General features: G+C 61.9%; 1 protein-coding gene across 1 annotated transcript in view; it reads left to right on the top strand.

Annotated features, from left to right (window-relative positions):
* DNAH2 (dynein axonemal heavy chain 2) overlaps positions 1-17,099 on the top strand; it is a 96,082-nt gene that overhangs the window by 67,920 nt on the left and 11,063 nt on the right. The window contains exons 47-74 of the mRNA XM_090052287.1: positions 410-562; positions 682-773; positions 1,378-1,576; positions 1,972-2,196; positions 2,416-2,520; positions 2,827-3,015; positions 3,133-3,218; positions 3,320-3,450; positions 3,651-3,800; positions 4,004-4,171; positions 4,834-4,994; positions 5,400-5,539; positions 5,735-5,867; positions 6,098-6,237; positions 7,269-7,479; positions 7,676-7,792; positions 8,509-8,650; positions 9,131-9,300; positions 9,486-9,602; positions 10,209-10,373; positions 10,515-10,640; positions 11,774-11,922; positions 12,513-12,579; positions 13,353-13,500; positions 13,773-13,921; positions 14,541-14,674; positions 14,806-14,950; positions 15,414-15,613. Coding sequence (XP_089908413.1) covers positions 410-562; positions 682-773; positions 1,378-1,576; positions 1,972-2,196; positions 2,416-2,520; positions 2,827-3,015; positions 3,133-3,218; positions 3,320-3,450; positions 3,651-3,800; positions 4,004-4,171; positions 4,834-4,994; positions 5,400-5,539; positions 5,735-5,867; positions 6,098-6,237; positions 7,269-7,479; positions 7,676-7,792; positions 8,509-8,650; positions 9,131-9,300; positions 9,486-9,602; positions 10,209-10,373; positions 10,515-10,640; positions 11,774-11,922; positions 12,513-12,579; positions 13,353-13,500; positions 13,773-13,921; positions 14,541-14,674; positions 14,806-14,950; positions 15,414-15,613 — 4,112 coding nt within the window. The remainder of the gene's footprint in view (positions 1-409; positions 563-681; positions 774-1,377; positions 1,577-1,971; positions 2,197-2,415; positions 2,521-2,826; positions 3,016-3,132; positions 3,219-3,319; positions 3,451-3,650; positions 3,801-4,003; positions 4,172-4,833; positions 4,995-5,399; positions 5,540-5,734; positions 5,868-6,097; positions 6,238-7,268; positions 7,480-7,675; positions 7,793-8,508; positions 8,651-9,130; positions 9,301-9,485; positions 9,603-10,208; positions 10,374-10,514; positions 10,641-11,773; positions 11,923-12,512; positions 12,580-13,352; positions 13,501-13,772; positions 13,922-14,540; positions 14,675-14,805; positions 14,951-15,413; positions 15,614-17,099) is intronic.

Below are 17,099 nucleotides of genomic sequence, written 5' to 3' on the forward strand. Positions count from 1 at the left end.
AACTAATTGCTCCAGGTAAACTATTGAGCTAACATGTAGAGCAATTGGTTGGTGTACCTAGAACATCAGACTGCTTAGACTATCAAGCTGACAAGTGTTCTGATGTTCTAGGTATGATGATTTATTGTTTTAGGTATGTCAACTGATTGCTCTAGGTGTCAGCTCAATAGTCTAAGTAGTCTGCCATTCTAGGTGTGTCAACTAATTGCTCTAGTTACATCAGCTAATTGGCCTAGATACACAATCCTGTTCTAGGTTTGTCAACTCACTGTTGTAAGTACCTCATATCATTGCTTTAGATCTGTCAACTCGTCATTCTAGGTATATCAAGTCAGCATTTCAGAGGTCTCAGCTCCCCATTCTTGTTGCTCTCCTGCCCTGGACCCCCCTTCTCTCTCCCCCTCTCCAGGTGAACCCGGCAGATGTGGAGAGCTACGGCACGGTGCTGGAGATGTACTTCCTGTTCAGCATGATCTGGTCGGTATGCGCAGCTGTGGATGAGGAGGGCCGCAAGCGGATCGACACCTACGTCCGTGAGATGGAGGGCTCCTTCCCCAATAAGGTGCCCCATCCCCGGGGAGGGCTGAGCTCAGGGCGTGAGGGATTCCTGAGCTCCCTGGACTCCTGGGTTCTCTGGTGTTTGGAGCCTCCCCCACCTCATGGCTCCTTGTGGCCCAGCAGGACACAGTCTACGAGTACTTTGTGGACGTCAAGAGGAAGAACTGGGCCTCGTTTGAGGACAAGCTGCCCAAGATGTGGCGCTACCTGCCTACGTGAGCGCCTGGCACAGACGGGATGCAGGGGGGCATGAGGATGGAGGGAAACCAGGGCTGGTTCACGCACTGCTTCGGTGGAGGGGGAGCAGGCCTGGTCCGTGTGGCAGGGATGGGGGAGCCAGGCTTGGACTGGTCCATTTGACAGGGAGTGGGGTGCCGGACTTGGGCTGGCCCATTCAAGCAGGGAGAGGGGTTCCCGGCTTGGATTAATCCATTCAGTTGGGAATGGAGGTTCCAGACTGGGACTGGCACCCCCACTGGGTGTTGGTCCATTTGGCAGAGAGTGGGGTGCCAGACTGGGACTGGTTCATTCAGCAGGGATGGGATGCCAAACTTGGATTAGTCCATGCAAGCTGGGGCAGGGCAGACTTGGGTTGTTGGTCGATGTGGCAGGGATGGGGGGTGCTAGACTTGGACTACTCCATACAGTTGAGAGGTGTGGTGTCAGATTTGGGCTGGTCCATATGGCAGGGAGGGGGGTGCCAGCCTCAGGCTAGACCATGCAGCAAGGTGGGGGGGGGCTGGATTCAGGCTGGCCCATTCAACAAGAAAGTGGGTGCCAGGCTCAGCCCTGCTGTGAATCCCCTGCTCCTCTGCCCAGTGTCCCCTTCCACAAGATCCTGGTGCCCACAGTGGACACGGTACGCTACAACCACCTCGTGACAGCACTGCTCTCAGCCCAGAGCCCCGTGTTGCTTGTTGGCCCCGTGGGTACCGGCAAGACCTCCATCGCCCAGGGTGTCCTGCAGGGCCTGGACCGCGCTGCCTGGGCTGTGCTCACCGTCAACATGTCCGCCCAGGTGCCGGCGAGACTCAGGAGTCTGGACTGCCCTGGACTCCCTGGGACAGAGATTGGGGGAGGAAGGGGGCCTGGTGGGAGGGTGTCATGCTGTCTGGCAGGGCAGGAGTAGGGGGGAGAATCAAGGGACTTTGGATAGGGAGTGAGGGGCACTGGTCTGGGGGGCAGGGCTACAAGGTTGGGAGTGAGGGGCACCAGTGGAAGGGGGCTGCAGGTTGGGAATGAGGGGCACCCGCAAGGCTAGGGGGTGCAGGGGTCTGCAGGTTGGGAGTGAGGGCCACTGGCAGGACCCAGGGGCTGTAGGTCAGGAGTGCGGGGCACCAGCAGGGCTGGGGTGAGTACTGTGGGTTGGGAATGAAAGGCATCAGCAAAGCCTCATGGCCCGGTGACCCGCAGACTTCATCCAGCAATGTGCAGAGTGCCGTGGAGAGCCGCGTGGAGAAGCGTACCAAGGGCGTGTACATGCCGCTGGGTGGCAAGAGCCTTGCCACCTTCCTGGACGACCTCAACATGCCAGCACGTGATACCTTTGGGGCACAGCCCCCCCTCGAGCTTCTGCGCCAGTGGCTGGACTATGGCTTCTGGTATGACCGGGCCAAGCAGAGCCCCAAGCACATCAAGGTGAGGGGCTGCAGTTTGGGAGTGGGGGGACACTGGTAGGGCCGAGGGTGGGGGAGAGGGGGCTGTGGTTCATGATTGAGGGGCACCGCAGTCTCCTCTGTCACCCTTGGGATTGTATTTGCTGCTTGGAGCCTTTTGGGTTGTTGAGCATGGGGCCCTCCCAGCCTGGCAGTGCCAGCATGCCCCCCTAGCACCATGCCCCTGTCTTCTCCCCCACAGGACATGTTCCTCCTGGCAGCCATGGGCCCCCCTGGGGGAGGCCGCACCGAGATCTCCCCCCGGCTCCAGAGCAGGTTCAACCTCATCAACATGACCTTCCCCTCGGTAAGGGGGATGCGGGTCAGGACTAAGAGGCACTGGGAGGAGGCAGGGGGACAGAAAGCTGTGGGTCCAGAGTGAGCAGCACCAGCAGGGCAGGAAGGGCGGGGGGGCTGCAGGTCAGGAGTGAGGGGTACTTGCAGGGCCAGGGGGCAGGGGCTGTGGGTCGGGAGTGAGGGGTACCTGCAGGGCTGGGCGGGGCAGAGGGTCACGGGTCAGGAGTGAGGGGTACTGGTGGAGCAGGGAGCCAAGGGCCAGCCAGTGCCAGACTGTGCCTGGATGCCCCATGCACCCCCTCCCCATCCCCTCTAGGACTCCCAGATCCGCCGCATCTTCGGGACGCTGCTGAACCAGAAGCTTCAGGCCTTTGAGGAGAATGTAAAGCCACTGGGGCCAGTGGTGACGGAGGCCACGGTGGAGCTGTACCACAGCGTGGCACAACGCTTCCTGCCCACACCTGCCCGCATCCACTACCTGTTCAGCCTGCGTGACATTGCCAAGGTCCTTTTTGGGGTCGGGAGGGTGGGGGTAGGAGTGGGGCACTGGGCTGGGTGGCACTGTGCCCAGGCTGCCGGCTGGATCAGTGCCAGCACAGTGCCTGCCCCACCCCCCGCACAGGTGTTCCAGGGGCTGCTGCGATCGCACAAGGATTTCCATGACACCAAGACCAGCCTCACCCGTCTCTGGGTGCATGAGTGCTTCAGGTGGGTGCCCCACTCCCCTTGCCAGCCAGAGAACCTAGGGCGTCTGGGCTTCCTGCCTCCCCTAGGCCTGGGAGGAACCCAGGCATCTGGGCTGCCCACAGGGTCTTTGCTGACCGGCTGGTGGATGTGGGTGATGCCGAGGCCTTCACGGGCATCGTAGGCGAGAAGCTGGGCACCTTCTTCGACCTCACCTTCCACGGACTCTGCCCCTCCAAGCGCCCGCCCCTCTTTGGTAAGCCTGGGGGGCCGGACGCCTGGGTTCTCTCTGGCTCAGGGAGGAGGTGCAGATGTCTGGATCCACCCCAGCATGTGGGTGCCCAGATGCCTGAGTTTCCCTATGGCTCTGGGAGGGGCTGGTGTGTGAGGGACCAGGTACCTGGGTCCTCTCCGGCTGGTGTGTGGGTGCCCAGACGCTTGGATTTCCCCTTGCAGGGGACTTCCTGGGGGCACGGCGGGTGTATGAAGAGCTGGCTGACCTGGGCGCACTGCGGGCTGAAATGGAGCGGGTGCTGGCCGAGCACAACCAGGCACCTGGTGCTGTGCCCCTGTGCCTCGTGCTTTTCCGCGACGCCATCGAGCACAGTGAGCTAGGGGCAGGGCCCAAGTGGGCAGGGGGTGAGGCCTGGCATGGAGAAGGAGTGGGCAAGGGACCAGGGCCTGGGTGAGGGGAGTAAACAGTGGGCAATGAGGGGAGGTGTGGACATGGGTGGGGTTAGAGGGGCTGGGCCAGGGGTGGAGCCATCCCTGGCCACACCCTTCCCATCTCATTTGCCTCCCCCCTGCAGTCATGCGCATTGTTCGAGTCATTGGGCAGCCACAGGGCAACCTGCTACTGGTTGGCATCGGGGGCAGTGGGCGCCAGAGCCTGGCGCGTCTCGCCTCTGCCCTGTGCCAGTACTGCACCTTCCAAATCCAGCCTGCACGCCACTACCGGCGCCAGGACTTCCGCGATGGTGAGGCCTGCCCCCAGCGCCAGCCCTGCCCCACTGTCAAGATCTGCATCCAGGCCTCACTCCCTCTGCCATGACCCATGTCCAGACCCTGCTGCCTCTGCCAAAGCCCGTATCCAGGCTACTGCCCCCAGGTCCACCTGTTGTCCTGCCCCCAGCCCTGCCACACCTCTGTCTTGGCCCCGCCTCTGGATCAATCTGATGTCCTGGCCCCACCCCCTGTTCTCACCCCTACCCCCAGCCATGCCTACATCTGTCCTGGCCTTGTCATTGGACCTATCCCTGCCATATCCCCTGAAGTACTGGCACAGGGCGGAGGCCTCTACCATGGCCCTCTTCTGCCTTTGTCCTGACTGTGCCCCTGGATTTACCCCGTCCTGTCCCTGCCCCCTATCCTGGCCCCACCCACCTATCCTGGCCCCACCCCTAGCCTAGCCCACTACTGCCCTGGCTCCGCCCCTGGACTTTCCCCCTGTCCTGGCCCCCCGCCAGTCCCGGCCACTGCTTTCCTGGTCCTGCCCGTCCTGGTGTTACCCCCTTCCCTGTCCTTCATGACTTCCCTGATGTTCCCAAGGGGTACCCCATCCCAGTGCTGGCCTGGCCTCCTGCCCCTCTCCCCTGGCTCAGGCCCCACCCCCCTGACTGACATAGCTATGCCCCTGCAGACCTGAAGCGGCTGTACCGGCAGGCAGGCGTAGAGCTGGTGCCCACCACCTTCCTCTTCACTGACTCGCAGGCATCCGATGAGGCCTTTCTGGAGGACATCAACAGCCTGCTCAGTGCTGGGGAGGTGCCCGCATTGTACCGGCCTGATGAGTGGGAAGAGGTGGGTACCCACTGCTCTGCCTCCCGCAGTGTCCCTCCCATGCCCCTTTGTCCGCATTCTGCTGGTCCGAGTGGGATGAGGTGCCCCCCCCCATGCCCCTACTCATGCTTGACCAGCCCGAGTGGGACAAGGTGGGTGTCCGCTGTGCTCCTCAGTGCCCTCCTGCCCCCCCCAGCCTGTGCTTCACGAGCCTGATCAGTGGAACAGGGTGGGTGTACACCCTACCTCAACCCCTACTCCCTCTGCCCTGGCCATGCCCCCCACTCCTAACCTGCAGCCTTCTGCCCCCCCTACTCATCTGGTACCCCTTACTCCCAACCCACACCCCCTGCCCTGCTGGTGCCCCTCACTCCTGACCTATAGCCCCCTGCCCCTTTCACTTCCCTACCTTTGCCCCCACAACAGATCCAGGCACTGCTCTTGGATGCAGCCAAGGCTGAGGGGGTCCCTGAGACACCTGACAGTCTCTTTGCCTTCCTCATTGAGCGGGTGCGTGACAACCTACATGTGGTCCTGTGCCTCAGCCCTGTGGGCGAGCCCTTCCGGTGAGTGGGCTGCGGATCGGGAGCGTGGGGCACCCGCAGGGCTGTGGGGGGCAGGGGCTGCAGGTCAGGAATGAGGGGCACCAGTGGGAGGGTGCTGCAGTTGGAAGTGAGGGGCACTGATAGGGCTGGTGGGGCAGGGGACTGTGGGTCAGGAATGAGGGGCACTGGTGCCTACCTTTGCCTCCGCCCCTGCAGGAACTGGATCCGGCAGTACCCCGCCCTGGTTAGCTGCACTACCATCGACTGGTTCTCGGAGTGGCCGCGCCAGGCATTGCTCGAGGTAGCCGAGAAATACCTGGAGGGAGTTGACCTGGGGCCACAGCCAGAGGTGAATGAGCCAGACCTACACTCCACCACTGCCCCAGCCCAGCTGGTGCCCCCCATTCCCTACCCGTAGTCCCCTGTCCTCTCCCCAGTCCTGCTGGTGCCCCTCACTCCTGACCCACAGCCCTCTACCTTCCCCCAGCCCTGCCAGTACCCCTCACTCCCAACCCGCTGCTCCCTGCCGCATCCCCCCAGCCCTGCCAGTGCCCCAACAGCTGTGCCTGTGCTCTGCAGATGGCCCGGAAGGTGGCACGGATCTTCACGGCCGTGCATGGCTCTGTGGCCACCTACTCCCAGAAGATGCTGGTGGAGATACGGCGCCACAACTACGTCACCCCCAGCAGCTACCTGGAGTTGGTCTCGGGCTACAAGAAGTGAGGGGGCTAGGCTTCCTAGGAAGGGGTGGAACTGGCCAGGGGGTGGGCGGGGCCTGGCAGTGCGTGCATTGGCATAGAGGGGAACGGCCAGGGGATCTGCAGGTCATGAGTGAGGGGCACTGGCAGGGTTTGAGGGGGGCAGGGGGCGGCGGGTGGGGAGTGAGGTGTATCAGCAGGGCTCAGGGCTCACTGTGATCTTGTGTCCTGTTGGGATGAGCCCCCTCAGTGCATTCTGGGATACAGATGACCCCCCCCCCCCCCCGGTCCCCCTGGCAGTTATGGGCAGGGGTGGGTCTGGTGCATCATGGGAGATAGATTGTGTCTGGAGTAGGAGGGCACCAGCTCCTGGACTACATTTCTCATGAGCCACCAGGGTGCCCACTCTGGAGCAGTGTCTCCTGGGAGGCCTGGTGCATCATGGAAGATGGGCTTTGGCTTCCCCTCCACTCCCATGAGCCTCCTGGCTTTCTCCTCCAAGGCGCAGCTGACAGGGAGAGGGATGGAGCTGGCTGGGCTGTGAGCGGAGCTTGCCTGGGAGGGCCCCCAACTTTCACAAGACACCTGGGCACTGGCACCCCAGTGCATCATGGGAGATGCAGCTAAGAAATGACACTCCCACAAGCTCCCCAGGCTTTCTCTGGAGCAGGGCATCATGGGACATGGAGACCTAGCCCACAGCCTATGACTCCCACAGTCCCCTGGAGCTGCTCTATTGCATCATGGGAGACTACCTCCCCTCCTGAGGCCTGTGGGCATATTTTGAGCCCCTCCCCATAGCCCCCCAGGCTCCCTCTAGAGGAATGCATCATGAGACACGGGCCCAGCCCACGACCTGTGACCCTCAAAATCCCCATGGTGCCCCATTGCATCATGGGAGATGTCGTCTTCCATCCCCCAGGGTCTGTGTGACCCCTCCTGACTCCCTCTAGAGCAATGCATCATGGGAAACGGGGCCAGCCCAGGGCCTATGACCCCCAAGGGGGCCACAGTGCGTCATGGGAGATGTCCTTGTGCCCCCCACACCGCAGACTGCTGGGTGAGAAGCGGCAGGAGCTGGGCCAGCAGGCTGGGCGGCTGCGCACGGGACTGGCGCGGATCGACGAGACACGCGCCAAGGTGGAGGCCATGGGAGCAGAGCTGGCACATGCCAAGCGCCGCGTGGCTGAAGTGCAGCGCCAGTGCGAGGAGTACCTGGTGGTCATCGTCCAGCAGAAGCGTGAGGCTGATGAGCAACAGAAGGTGCCGCCAGGCCGGGGTGGGAGACTGGGCAGTGCCAGCCTGGGTAGTGCCAATATTGCAGGATCTGGGTAGTGCCAATACTGGGGAGTCTGGGAAGTGCCAGCCTGGGGGATTCGGGCAGTGCCAGCCTGGCAGGCCTGAGCACCACCCACCCCAGGGAGGGTACCAGGCCCCACTGACCCCTCCTTCCCCCCAGACGGTGACAGCCAACAGCGAGAAGATCGCGGCCGAGGAGGTGAAGTGCAAGGCGCTGGCTGACAACGCACAGAAGGACCTAGAAGAGGCGCTGCCCGCACTGGAGGAGGCCATGAAGGTGCCTGCAGGGAGGTGGGGGGAGGGGCTGAGGGAGGCCACAGGCCCTGCCCCCAGGCCCACCCCCTTCTGCTGTGATAGGCCAGCCTCTGGGACCCGGAGGACAGACTCTGCCTCCTCCTAGCTGTCAGGCTCCACTCCTCAGCTGTCAGGCTTAGCCCCAAGAGGCCACAGGCTCCATCCCAGTGGAAGTCACTGGCTCCGCCCAAGGTCTAACAGGCTTCTCCCCTTTTAGAAGTCACAAGCTCCACCCCTTTCTCCTGCCACAGACTCCACCTCCAGGACCGATAGGCCCTGCCCCCTCAGCTCTCAGGCCTGACAGGCTCCACCCTTCTAGTGACTGCCCCATCCACCATTACAGGCTCTGCCCCCCCCAGACACTACCCCCTCAGCCAACAAGCTCCACCTTCACTGACTCTGCCTCCTCAGCTATCACATGCTTCGTCCCTCCAGAGACTCTGTACCTTGAGTCATTGCAGATTTTGCTCCCTGCACAGACTCCTCCCCCTCAGCTATCACAGGCTCTACCTCCACAGTCTCCACCCCCTTGGCCCCACCTCTTCTACCAACTCCGCCCCTTTAGCCATCACAAGTTCCACCCCCCTCATGCATCATAGGTTGCCCCCTCCAAACCCTACCCCTTCAGCTATCCAGGCCCTACCCCCTCTGCAGTCTCCACCCCCTGGGCCCCCACAAACTCGGTCCCCTGCCCTGCAGGCACTGGAGTCGCTGAACAAGAAGGACATGACAGAGATCAAGTCATACGGGCGCCCGCCGGGGCTGGTGGAGACCGTCATGCAGGCTGTCATGATCCTGCGTGGCAGCGAGCCCAGCTGGGCAGAGGCCAAGCGCCAGCTCAGTGTGTGGGGGGTGGAGCCCTGGGGTGGGGGTGGAGCCTAGAGGGGCGGGCCCTGGATGTGGTGGGTTCTGGGGCATAGGGTCTGGGGAGAGGATGGAGGGGGGGGTTGAAAGGGGGGGGGGGCCTGAGGAGAGGGTAAGGCTGGGAATGGAGCCCTGGGGAGTGTGGGCAGTGCCTGGGGCAGGGCTGAGGGATGGGGGGGAGGGCCTGGAGGGGCAAGTCCTGGATGTGGGGGGGGGTTAAATGGGGTGGGGCCTCAGGAGAGGGTGAGATTGGGGGCGGGGCCTGGACTTGTGTTGGGGAGTGGGACTAGTGGCTGCAGGAAGGGTTAGGGGCCAGCCCTGCAATGGAGGGGAGGGCCCTATAGCTTTTGCCCTGTGGCTTGGAGGCGGGTAGTTAAAGGGTGGGGGCAGAGCTTTGGAAGCAAGAAGTGGGGCTTGGCTGGGGCCAGGAGGTGAGCCTGACCCCATCTGACCCCAGGTGAGCCAACCTTCATCAAGCAGCTGATTCACTTTGACAAGGACAACATCTCAGACAAGGTGCTCAAGAAGATTGGGGGCTTCTGTGCCCAGCCTGACTTCCAGCCAGACATTGTGGGCCGTGTCTCACTGGCTGCCAAGTCCCTCTGCATGTGGGTCCGTGCCATGGAGGTGGGTGGGGCTGGGCTAGGGGGAACCTCTCTCTCTGTGCTGAGAGGGGGGCCTCAGGCACTTGGAAATGGAGTGGGGTCAGGTGGGACCTTGGATGTCTGGGTTCTCTCTTTGGGCTGGGAGGGGAAGCAGTGCCTGGACACCTGGGTGCAGGGCAGGCAGACACCCCATATCTCCCCTGGCAGATGTATGGGCGCGTTTACCGTGTGGTGGAGCCCAAGCGTGCACGCATGAATGCAGCCGCAGCCCAGCTTGCTGAGAAGCAGGCATCACAGGCTGAAGCCCAGGCCAAGCTGCGTGAGGTTTGTGCATGGGGAGAGCAGCTGGGCACCAGGGGGAGGTGGCACTGCTGCTCCCTCATAAGTGGTCTCCTATCCATATCCTGGCCATAGTTGAACCTGCTTAGCACAGCAGGGGGGGGGCCTGCATTACCTGCCTCAGCTCCCCACCTCTGGCAGGGGCCAGCATTCCCCAAAGCTTTGTCTCCCAGCCAGGTTCTGACATCACAGATTCACCTGCAGTGCCTGCTTTCCCTCTCTGCCGGGTGCTGTCACCTGCTGGCAGTCTCTCATCCATGTCCTAACTGCAGCTGGGCCTGCTTAGCACAGTAGGGCACCTAGTGGCCACAAGGGGTTATTGCTGCTCCACAGTGGATGGTTTCCCATCACGATGACCCTAGCAGGACCTGCTTGGCTTGCAGTACCTGCTGTCAGTCTCCTATCCAGCTCCTGCCTACAGATACACCTGCTTAGCTTGCAGTACTTGCCTTTCCCACCAGGGGCGGGTGCTGCCGTCTGCCTGGCAAGTCTCTCATCTGCATCCCAACCACAACCAGGCCTGCTTAGCGTAGAGGGGATACCCGTAGTGCCTGGTCCCTGTGCCCTGACTGCAGCCCAGTCCCTGCACAGGTGGCAGAGAGGCTGGAGCGGCTGAAGCAGGAGTATGAGGAGAAGCTAGCACAGAAGGAGGAGCTACGGGCACGTTCTGAGGACATGGAGCTCAAGCTGGACCGGGCTGACAAGCTGGTGTCAGGGCTTGCGGGCGAGAAGGCCCGCTGGGAAGAGACCGTGCAGGTGGGAACAACCTCCCTGACACCCTAGGGTGCCAGTGTAGACCTTGGGCACCTCCCCAGCTCCAGGGCTGCCTTGGTGGGGTGCCCGGGGGTGGGCATTGGGGGATGCCTGTGCCCCCCATGCTGACCCCCAGCTGGGCAGGGCCTGGACGAGGACCTGGGCTACGTGGTGGGTGACTGCCTGCTGGCTGCTGCCTTTCTGTCCTACATGGGGCCCTTCCTCTCCAACTACCGTGACGAGATCGTCTCCCAGATCTGGATGAAGCAGGTCAGGGGGTCGGACATCACGAGGGCAGGGGTCACATGGTGCTCAAGGCGGGGCATGACATGATGGAGGGAGTGAGGCAGAGGGGTTGAGGTCATGGGGTAATGGGCTGCAGGGTCGTGGGGTTATGGGTGGGGGTCATAGAGACTTGGAATCATGGGGTCATAGGGGTCACAGAGTCATGGGGACTGGGGATCATGGGGTCATTAGAGTCATGGACTGGGGGTCATGGGGCTACAGGGGCAGGGGTCATAGGAGCCATGGGTGTTGTGGGACACGAGATCATGGGTAGAGGTTTTGAGGTGCTGGGGGCTAGAGGTCATGGGCTGGGGATGATGGGGTCACTGGAGTCATGGGCTGGAGGTCAGAGGTCACTGGTGGGGGTCATGGGGGTTGTGGGTCATGGGTAGGGTCTTGACATCACGGGTTGGGGGTTAGAAGTCATAGGTGCGGGGGATCATGGGGTCATTGGAGTCATGGACTTAAGGGTCATAGGGCCCATGGGGGTTGTGGGTCATGGAGATGGGGGTCATAGGTCACATGGATCACAGGGATGGGATCATTGGGTTGTTGGAGTTGGACTGGGTGTCACAGGGCTTTGAAGTCATGGAATGGAAGTCATGGGGTCAGGAGTCACCAGCTGGGGGTCATAAGGTCATAGGGGTGGGGTGCAGTACATGGACTGGGGGGTCACAGGCCTGGTTCACAGGGGCTAAAAGTCAGAGGACCTGTGGGGGCACAAGAGCAGGTCTTGGGAGCATGGGGTCACAGGAGCTGTGGGTCATAGGTCGGGGGTCACAGGGGCAAGGGATCAGTCATGGGCTCAAAGCCAAGGCTACAAAGCCAGGGGTAGGTCACAGGGTCAGGGGTCGGGCTAGAGGTCAGAGGACCAGGGGGCAGGGCTCGAGGGGTCACAAGGGCAGGGGTCACAGGTCAAGGAGGTGCCAGGCCCTGCCCAGATGTGCCAGGCCCTGCCCAGGGAGCCCCCTGCTGGCACACCCTACCCTGTCTCCCCTAGGCTAGATCCTGCCTGGGGCTCAATTGTGAGACCTGGGGGCGTTCCCTGCCCCCAGGGGTGCTGGTGGGGCAGGGGTGCTCCTGGGGGGCCAGGCACCTGCTCACAGGCTGCCTAACAGATCCGGGAGGAGCAGGTGCCCTGCTCACCACGCTTCTCACTGCCTGGCTTCCTGGCCACCCCGCCGACGGTGCGGACCTGGACGCTGCAGGGGCTGCCCTCCGATGCCTTCTCCACCGAGAACGGGCTCATTGTCACCCGTGGCACCCGGTGAGGGGTGGGGCAGAGGCAGCCAGCTCTAGGGTGGGGCAGCTGGGTATAGGGACCTCTTGCTTGCCACTGAGAAGCAGTCTGCTCTGGGGTGCAGCGTAGCTGCATATAACAGGGACCTGTTACTTAGCAGAGATTCAGCCAGCTCTGGGGTGGGTCACTGTTGGGTACAATGGGGATCTCTTGCTCAGCACTGTGATGTAGCCAGCTCTGGGGTGGGTCATGGCTGCATATAACAGGGTCCTGTAATTCAGCAGAGATGCAGCCAGCTCTGGGGATGGCAGCAGCTAGGTATAACGGGGACCTGTTCCTCTGTGCTGAGATGCAGCCAGCTCTGGGGTTGGCCACAGCTGAGTATAACAGGGACCCCGCAGCACTGAGATGTAGCCAGTTCTGGGGTGAACTACGGCTGCATATAACAGGGACCTGTAACTCAGCAGAAATGCAGCTGTCTCTGGGGTGGGCCATGGCTGGGTAGAACAGAGCCTTCGCCAGGGCTGGCCATGCAGCCAGCTCGGCGGGGGGAGCCTGTGGGACCTCCAGCTGTGGGAGGCTCCGGGCTACATGTGATCTCTTGCCCCTGGCACCAGGTGGCCACTCATGATTGACCCCCAGGGCCAGGCCTCCAAGTGGATCAAGAACATGGAGGCAGATAAGGTACTGGGACAGGGGTCAGAGGTTGTGAGGTCGGGGGGGCAAGGATAGGGCTGGGAGGGGGGCACTGGGGCACCCAGAGGTATGGGCAGTATTGGAGGGTTAGGGGATATATGGGATTGGGGCACTGGGTCGGGGGTGGTCAGGAGGGCACTGGGGGGGACAGAGGGCACTGAGTGGGGGTCAGGGTGGCACTGGCAGTCAGGGGGTATTGGGTCACAAGGTATGGGGTTGGGACACTGGGTAGGGGTCGGAGCACTGGGGGATCAGGGTGGCACTTGCGGGGTATGGGGTCAAACGGCACTGGGGCGGGTCAGAGAGCACTAGGTGGGGGGTCAGGATGGCACCCTGGGGTCAGGGTATGGGGTCACAAGGTATGGGATTGGGGTACTGGGGGGTCAGGGTGGCACTGTAGGATCAGGGGGCACTGGATGGGGGCAGAGGGCTCTAGATGAGGGGTCAGGATAGCACTGGGGATTGGGGTATGGGGTCACAGGGTATGGGGCTGGGGAATTGAGGGGAGGTCAGGGTGGCACTGTAGAGGTATGAGGTCACAGGATATGGGCTTGGGGCCCTGGGTGGGGGTTAGAGGGCACTGGGTGGGGGGGTCAAGGGGCATTGGGGGGTCAGGGTATATGGAGTCAGGCGCCACTGGGCAGGACATGGGAGTCGATCCACTCCCCTATGCCTCCCCCCACCCCCAGCTGCAGCCCTGAGCTGCCCAGAGCCCCGCCCCTGGCAGCAGGCCCACCCCCAGCCCCTCCACTCCCCACCAGGGCCTGCGTATCCTGGACCTGCAGGGCGACTACCTGGGGGTGCTGGCAGGGGCCGTGCAGCAGGGGACGCCGGTGCTGATCCATGACCTGCAGGAGCAGCTCGACCCTGCACTCACACCCCTGCTGGGCCGTGCTGTAACCAAAGTGGGTGCGTGCCCAAGTCCCCTCCCGGGGCCAGATGCCTGAGTTCCCTTCCGGGGCACCCAGACACCTGGGGGCCTGCACACCTGCGTTCCTTCTTGGGATCAGGATGCCCAGATGCCTGGGATCTCTCCCAGGGGCCCAGACACATAGATTCCCTCCAGGCTGCCGGGAAGCCTGGGTTCCCTCCTGGGATCGGGGCACCCAGATACCTGGGTTCCCTTCCCAGTGTGGGGGGCCTGGACACCTGGGTCCGCCGGCTGACGTGGCCCTTGGCAGGTGGTCGGCTGCTGCTGCGCCTGGGAGACCGGGAAGTGGAATACAGCCCTGCCTTCCGCCTCTACCTCACCACCAAGCTGTCCAACCCGCACTATGCACCTGAGACAGCTGCCCGCGCTGCCATTGTCAACTTCGCTGTTAAGGAGCAGGTGGGGGTAGGGCAGTGGGTTGCGGGTGGGGCTAACGGAAGGGGCTGGGGCCGGCCTGGGAAGGACAGAGCTAACTTGAGTAGGGATGCAGCTAACGCAGGGGGCAGGGCTAATATGGGCAGGGGGTGGAGCTAATACAAGGAGGGGCGGGGCTAATATGGGTTGGGGGACTAATAGGGGTAGGCCAGAGCTGACCCAGGCAGTGGGTGGGGCCTCATACAGGAAGGAGTGGGGCTAATTTGGGGATGGGGTTAACCTGGTGTGGGGGCTAACACAGGCAGGTGGGAGTAGCTCAGCCAGGGATTGAGGCCAGTGCAGGCAGGGGGAAGGCCAGGCGGGGCTCTGTTGACTTGGGGGGCAGGGTGGGGGTGTAACTTGGGGAGGGGAGGGGACAGAGCTTACCTGGGGAGAGGTGGAGCCAATACCCAGAGGGGCATGGCTAATATGGGGAGGGGGTGCAACTTCCTCAGTGGTGGCTATCTTGTGGAGTGGTGGGGCTAATAGAGGAGGAAGGTCAGTATAGGAAGGGGTGGGGCAAGAAGCAGGGCTACAAAAGGGAAGGGTGGAGCTAATCCAAGGAGTTGGTAGGGCTAATGGGGAGAGGTGGGGCCTCCTGCAGGGCCTGGAGGCACAGTTGCTGGGCATTGTGGTGCGCAAGGAGCGCCCAGAGCTGGAGGAGCAGAAGGACATGTTGGTGCTCAATATCGCGGTTGGCAAGAGGCGGCTGCAGGAGCTGGAGGATGAGATCCTCAGGTGGGGATGTGCCCACCTGTGGAGTGGGCCCTGGCTGGGTGTAACGGGGACCCCCTGGCCCAGAGGGAGATGCAGCCAGCTCCTGGGTGGGCCATGAACCCCTACTCACATCCTCCCTTCACCCCCCACAGGCTGCTGAATGAGGCAACAGGGTCACTGCTGGACGACTTGCAGCTGGTGACGACCCTGCAGAGCTCCAAGGTGACGGCCAGTGAGGTCAGTGACCAGCTGGCCATCAGTGAGGCCACGGAGGCCAAGATTGACGCTGCCCGAGAGGTGAGGGGGTGGGGCTGGGCCTGGTTCCACCTCTGGGGAGGATGAGGGTAGGGGCTGGGCAGAGCCCCACTTCTTGGGGCCTGATGAAGAGGGGCTACTTATGGATGACTTTGCCCCCTGGGACAATGAGGAGAGGGGCTGGCTCTACCCTGGACCGGAAAGTGAGACTGGGCTTCCTCCCCTAAGATGAAGGGGGGTGGCTCCCCTCCATTAGAGTCTGAGAGGAGGGGCTGGGCCTCACTCTGCGGCCTAAGAAGAGTGGCTTTGCCTCCTTGAATTCAAAGGGGAGGGGCTGGGCGTGACTCCACCCCCAGGAGCCCCAGGGGGAGGAGCTATGCCTGGTTCTGCCTGGGGTGGAGGGGAGGACCTGGCAATGGCCCTATCCTCTGTGTCCTAGTAGGAGGGGCCAGGTCTGGCCCCACCCCTGGGACCATGGGGGCCCAACATGTGTGTGCCCCACCAGGCGTACCGGCCATGCGCCCAGCGGGCAGCCGTGCTCTTCTTTGTGCTGACGGACATGGGGCGCATTGACCCCATGTACCAGTTCTCGCTGGACGCCTACGTGGAGCTCTTCACCCTCAGCATTGCCCGCAGCCCCCGCGGTGCCCGCCTGGACGAACGCATCCGCTGTCTCAATGACCACCACACCTATGCCGTCTACAGGTGCTCCCTGTGGCCCCCCACACCTCCCCTATACCTTCTGCACATCCTGCCACCACCTTTACCCCCCATGGCCCCTGCACCTCTCCTAAACTGTCTGCAGGTTCCACCACTACCTGTACCACCCTGTGGCCTACTGCACCTCCCCTACACCTTCTTCACGTCCTGCCACCACCTTTACCCTACATGGTCCCCCCCAAAACTCCCCTACACTTGTCTGCAGGCCCTGAAACCACCTGTACCCCTCTGCAGCCCCCCACACCTCCCCTACACTGTCTGCAGGTCCAGCTGCTGCCTGTACCCCCTGCAAGTGTCCATGCCACATCTATGCCACCTGCAGATAGCTCAGAGCTGCTGCCTCTACAGCCTGTACCTTCTACAGCTCCCTGCACTGCCACACCACACCACACCACACCACACCTAAGCTGTCTACGTGTACTGTGGTATCACTGCCTGTGCCCCCCCAAGGTTCCACTAAGCCACATCTACACCATCTGTAAGCACCATGATACCACTGCCTGTACCCTTATATGGCCCCATGTACCCCACCTGTGCTGTCTACATGTACTGTGGTATTGTCACCTATACCCCTTACAACCCTCTGCACACTCGAACCCTACACCTACATCGTGTACAAGTGCTGACATCTGTACTCCCTACATCCCCACACCCCCATTCCACATCTATACTGTGTGCAGGTGACATTGTCTGTACCTCATACACCCCCACGCCACATTTATACTGTGTATGAGTGCTGTTGCCTGTATCCCCTACATCCCCACACCTCACCTACACTGTGTTCAGGTGCCACCTGTACCACCTACACCCCAACACCACACATGTATAGGTGCCACTGTACTCCTGCCTGTGCCATCTATCCCCACAACACACCTATGGTGTCTACAGGTACCGCTGCTTATAAATCCTACAGTTTTTGCACCCCTGTACACCCCACTCCATACCTGTGTAGTGTGCACTCTATGCATGCACACTGCACCTATGGCAGCTATATAAGTAGGTACTGCTACCTGTATCACCTACACCCCTCTACCACACACAAGTACCACCACACGGCTGCTACCTGCATACACTGCACACCTACACTGTTTGCAGCTACAGCCTGAGGAGTGACACCCTCCACACAGACCCCTCCCATCTTATTGCTGTACAGTGCCCAGTGTCTACTACCTCTGATACACAGTCACCCATCCCTCACAACACCCTTCTGGCTGGGGGTACCCACAAGCTTTACCTCTTGTGACCCCCCTTTGCTGCTGCCTGGTGACTCCTGGTAATCCCAGCGATCCCTTGTCCTTTGGTGAACCTGCTGATTCCTGACTCCTACTATGCTTTGGTGACTCCTGATCCCCCACAGTGAACCCTGGCCCTTTGTTCCCTAAGTGCCCTCTGACCCCTGATGACCCTCCAGGGATGCCTAAATCTAGGTGCCCCCACTAATTCCTGATCCTTAGTGCTCCTTGGTGACCCC

This window comes from Crocodylus siamensis, chromosome 6 (assembly GCF_052110815.1).
Source record: "Crocodylus siamensis isolate JL-2025a chromosome 6, ASM5211081v1, whole genome shotgun sequence".
NCBI classification, from domain to species: Eukaryota; Metazoa; Chordata; order Crocodylia; family Crocodylidae; genus Crocodylus; species Crocodylus siamensis.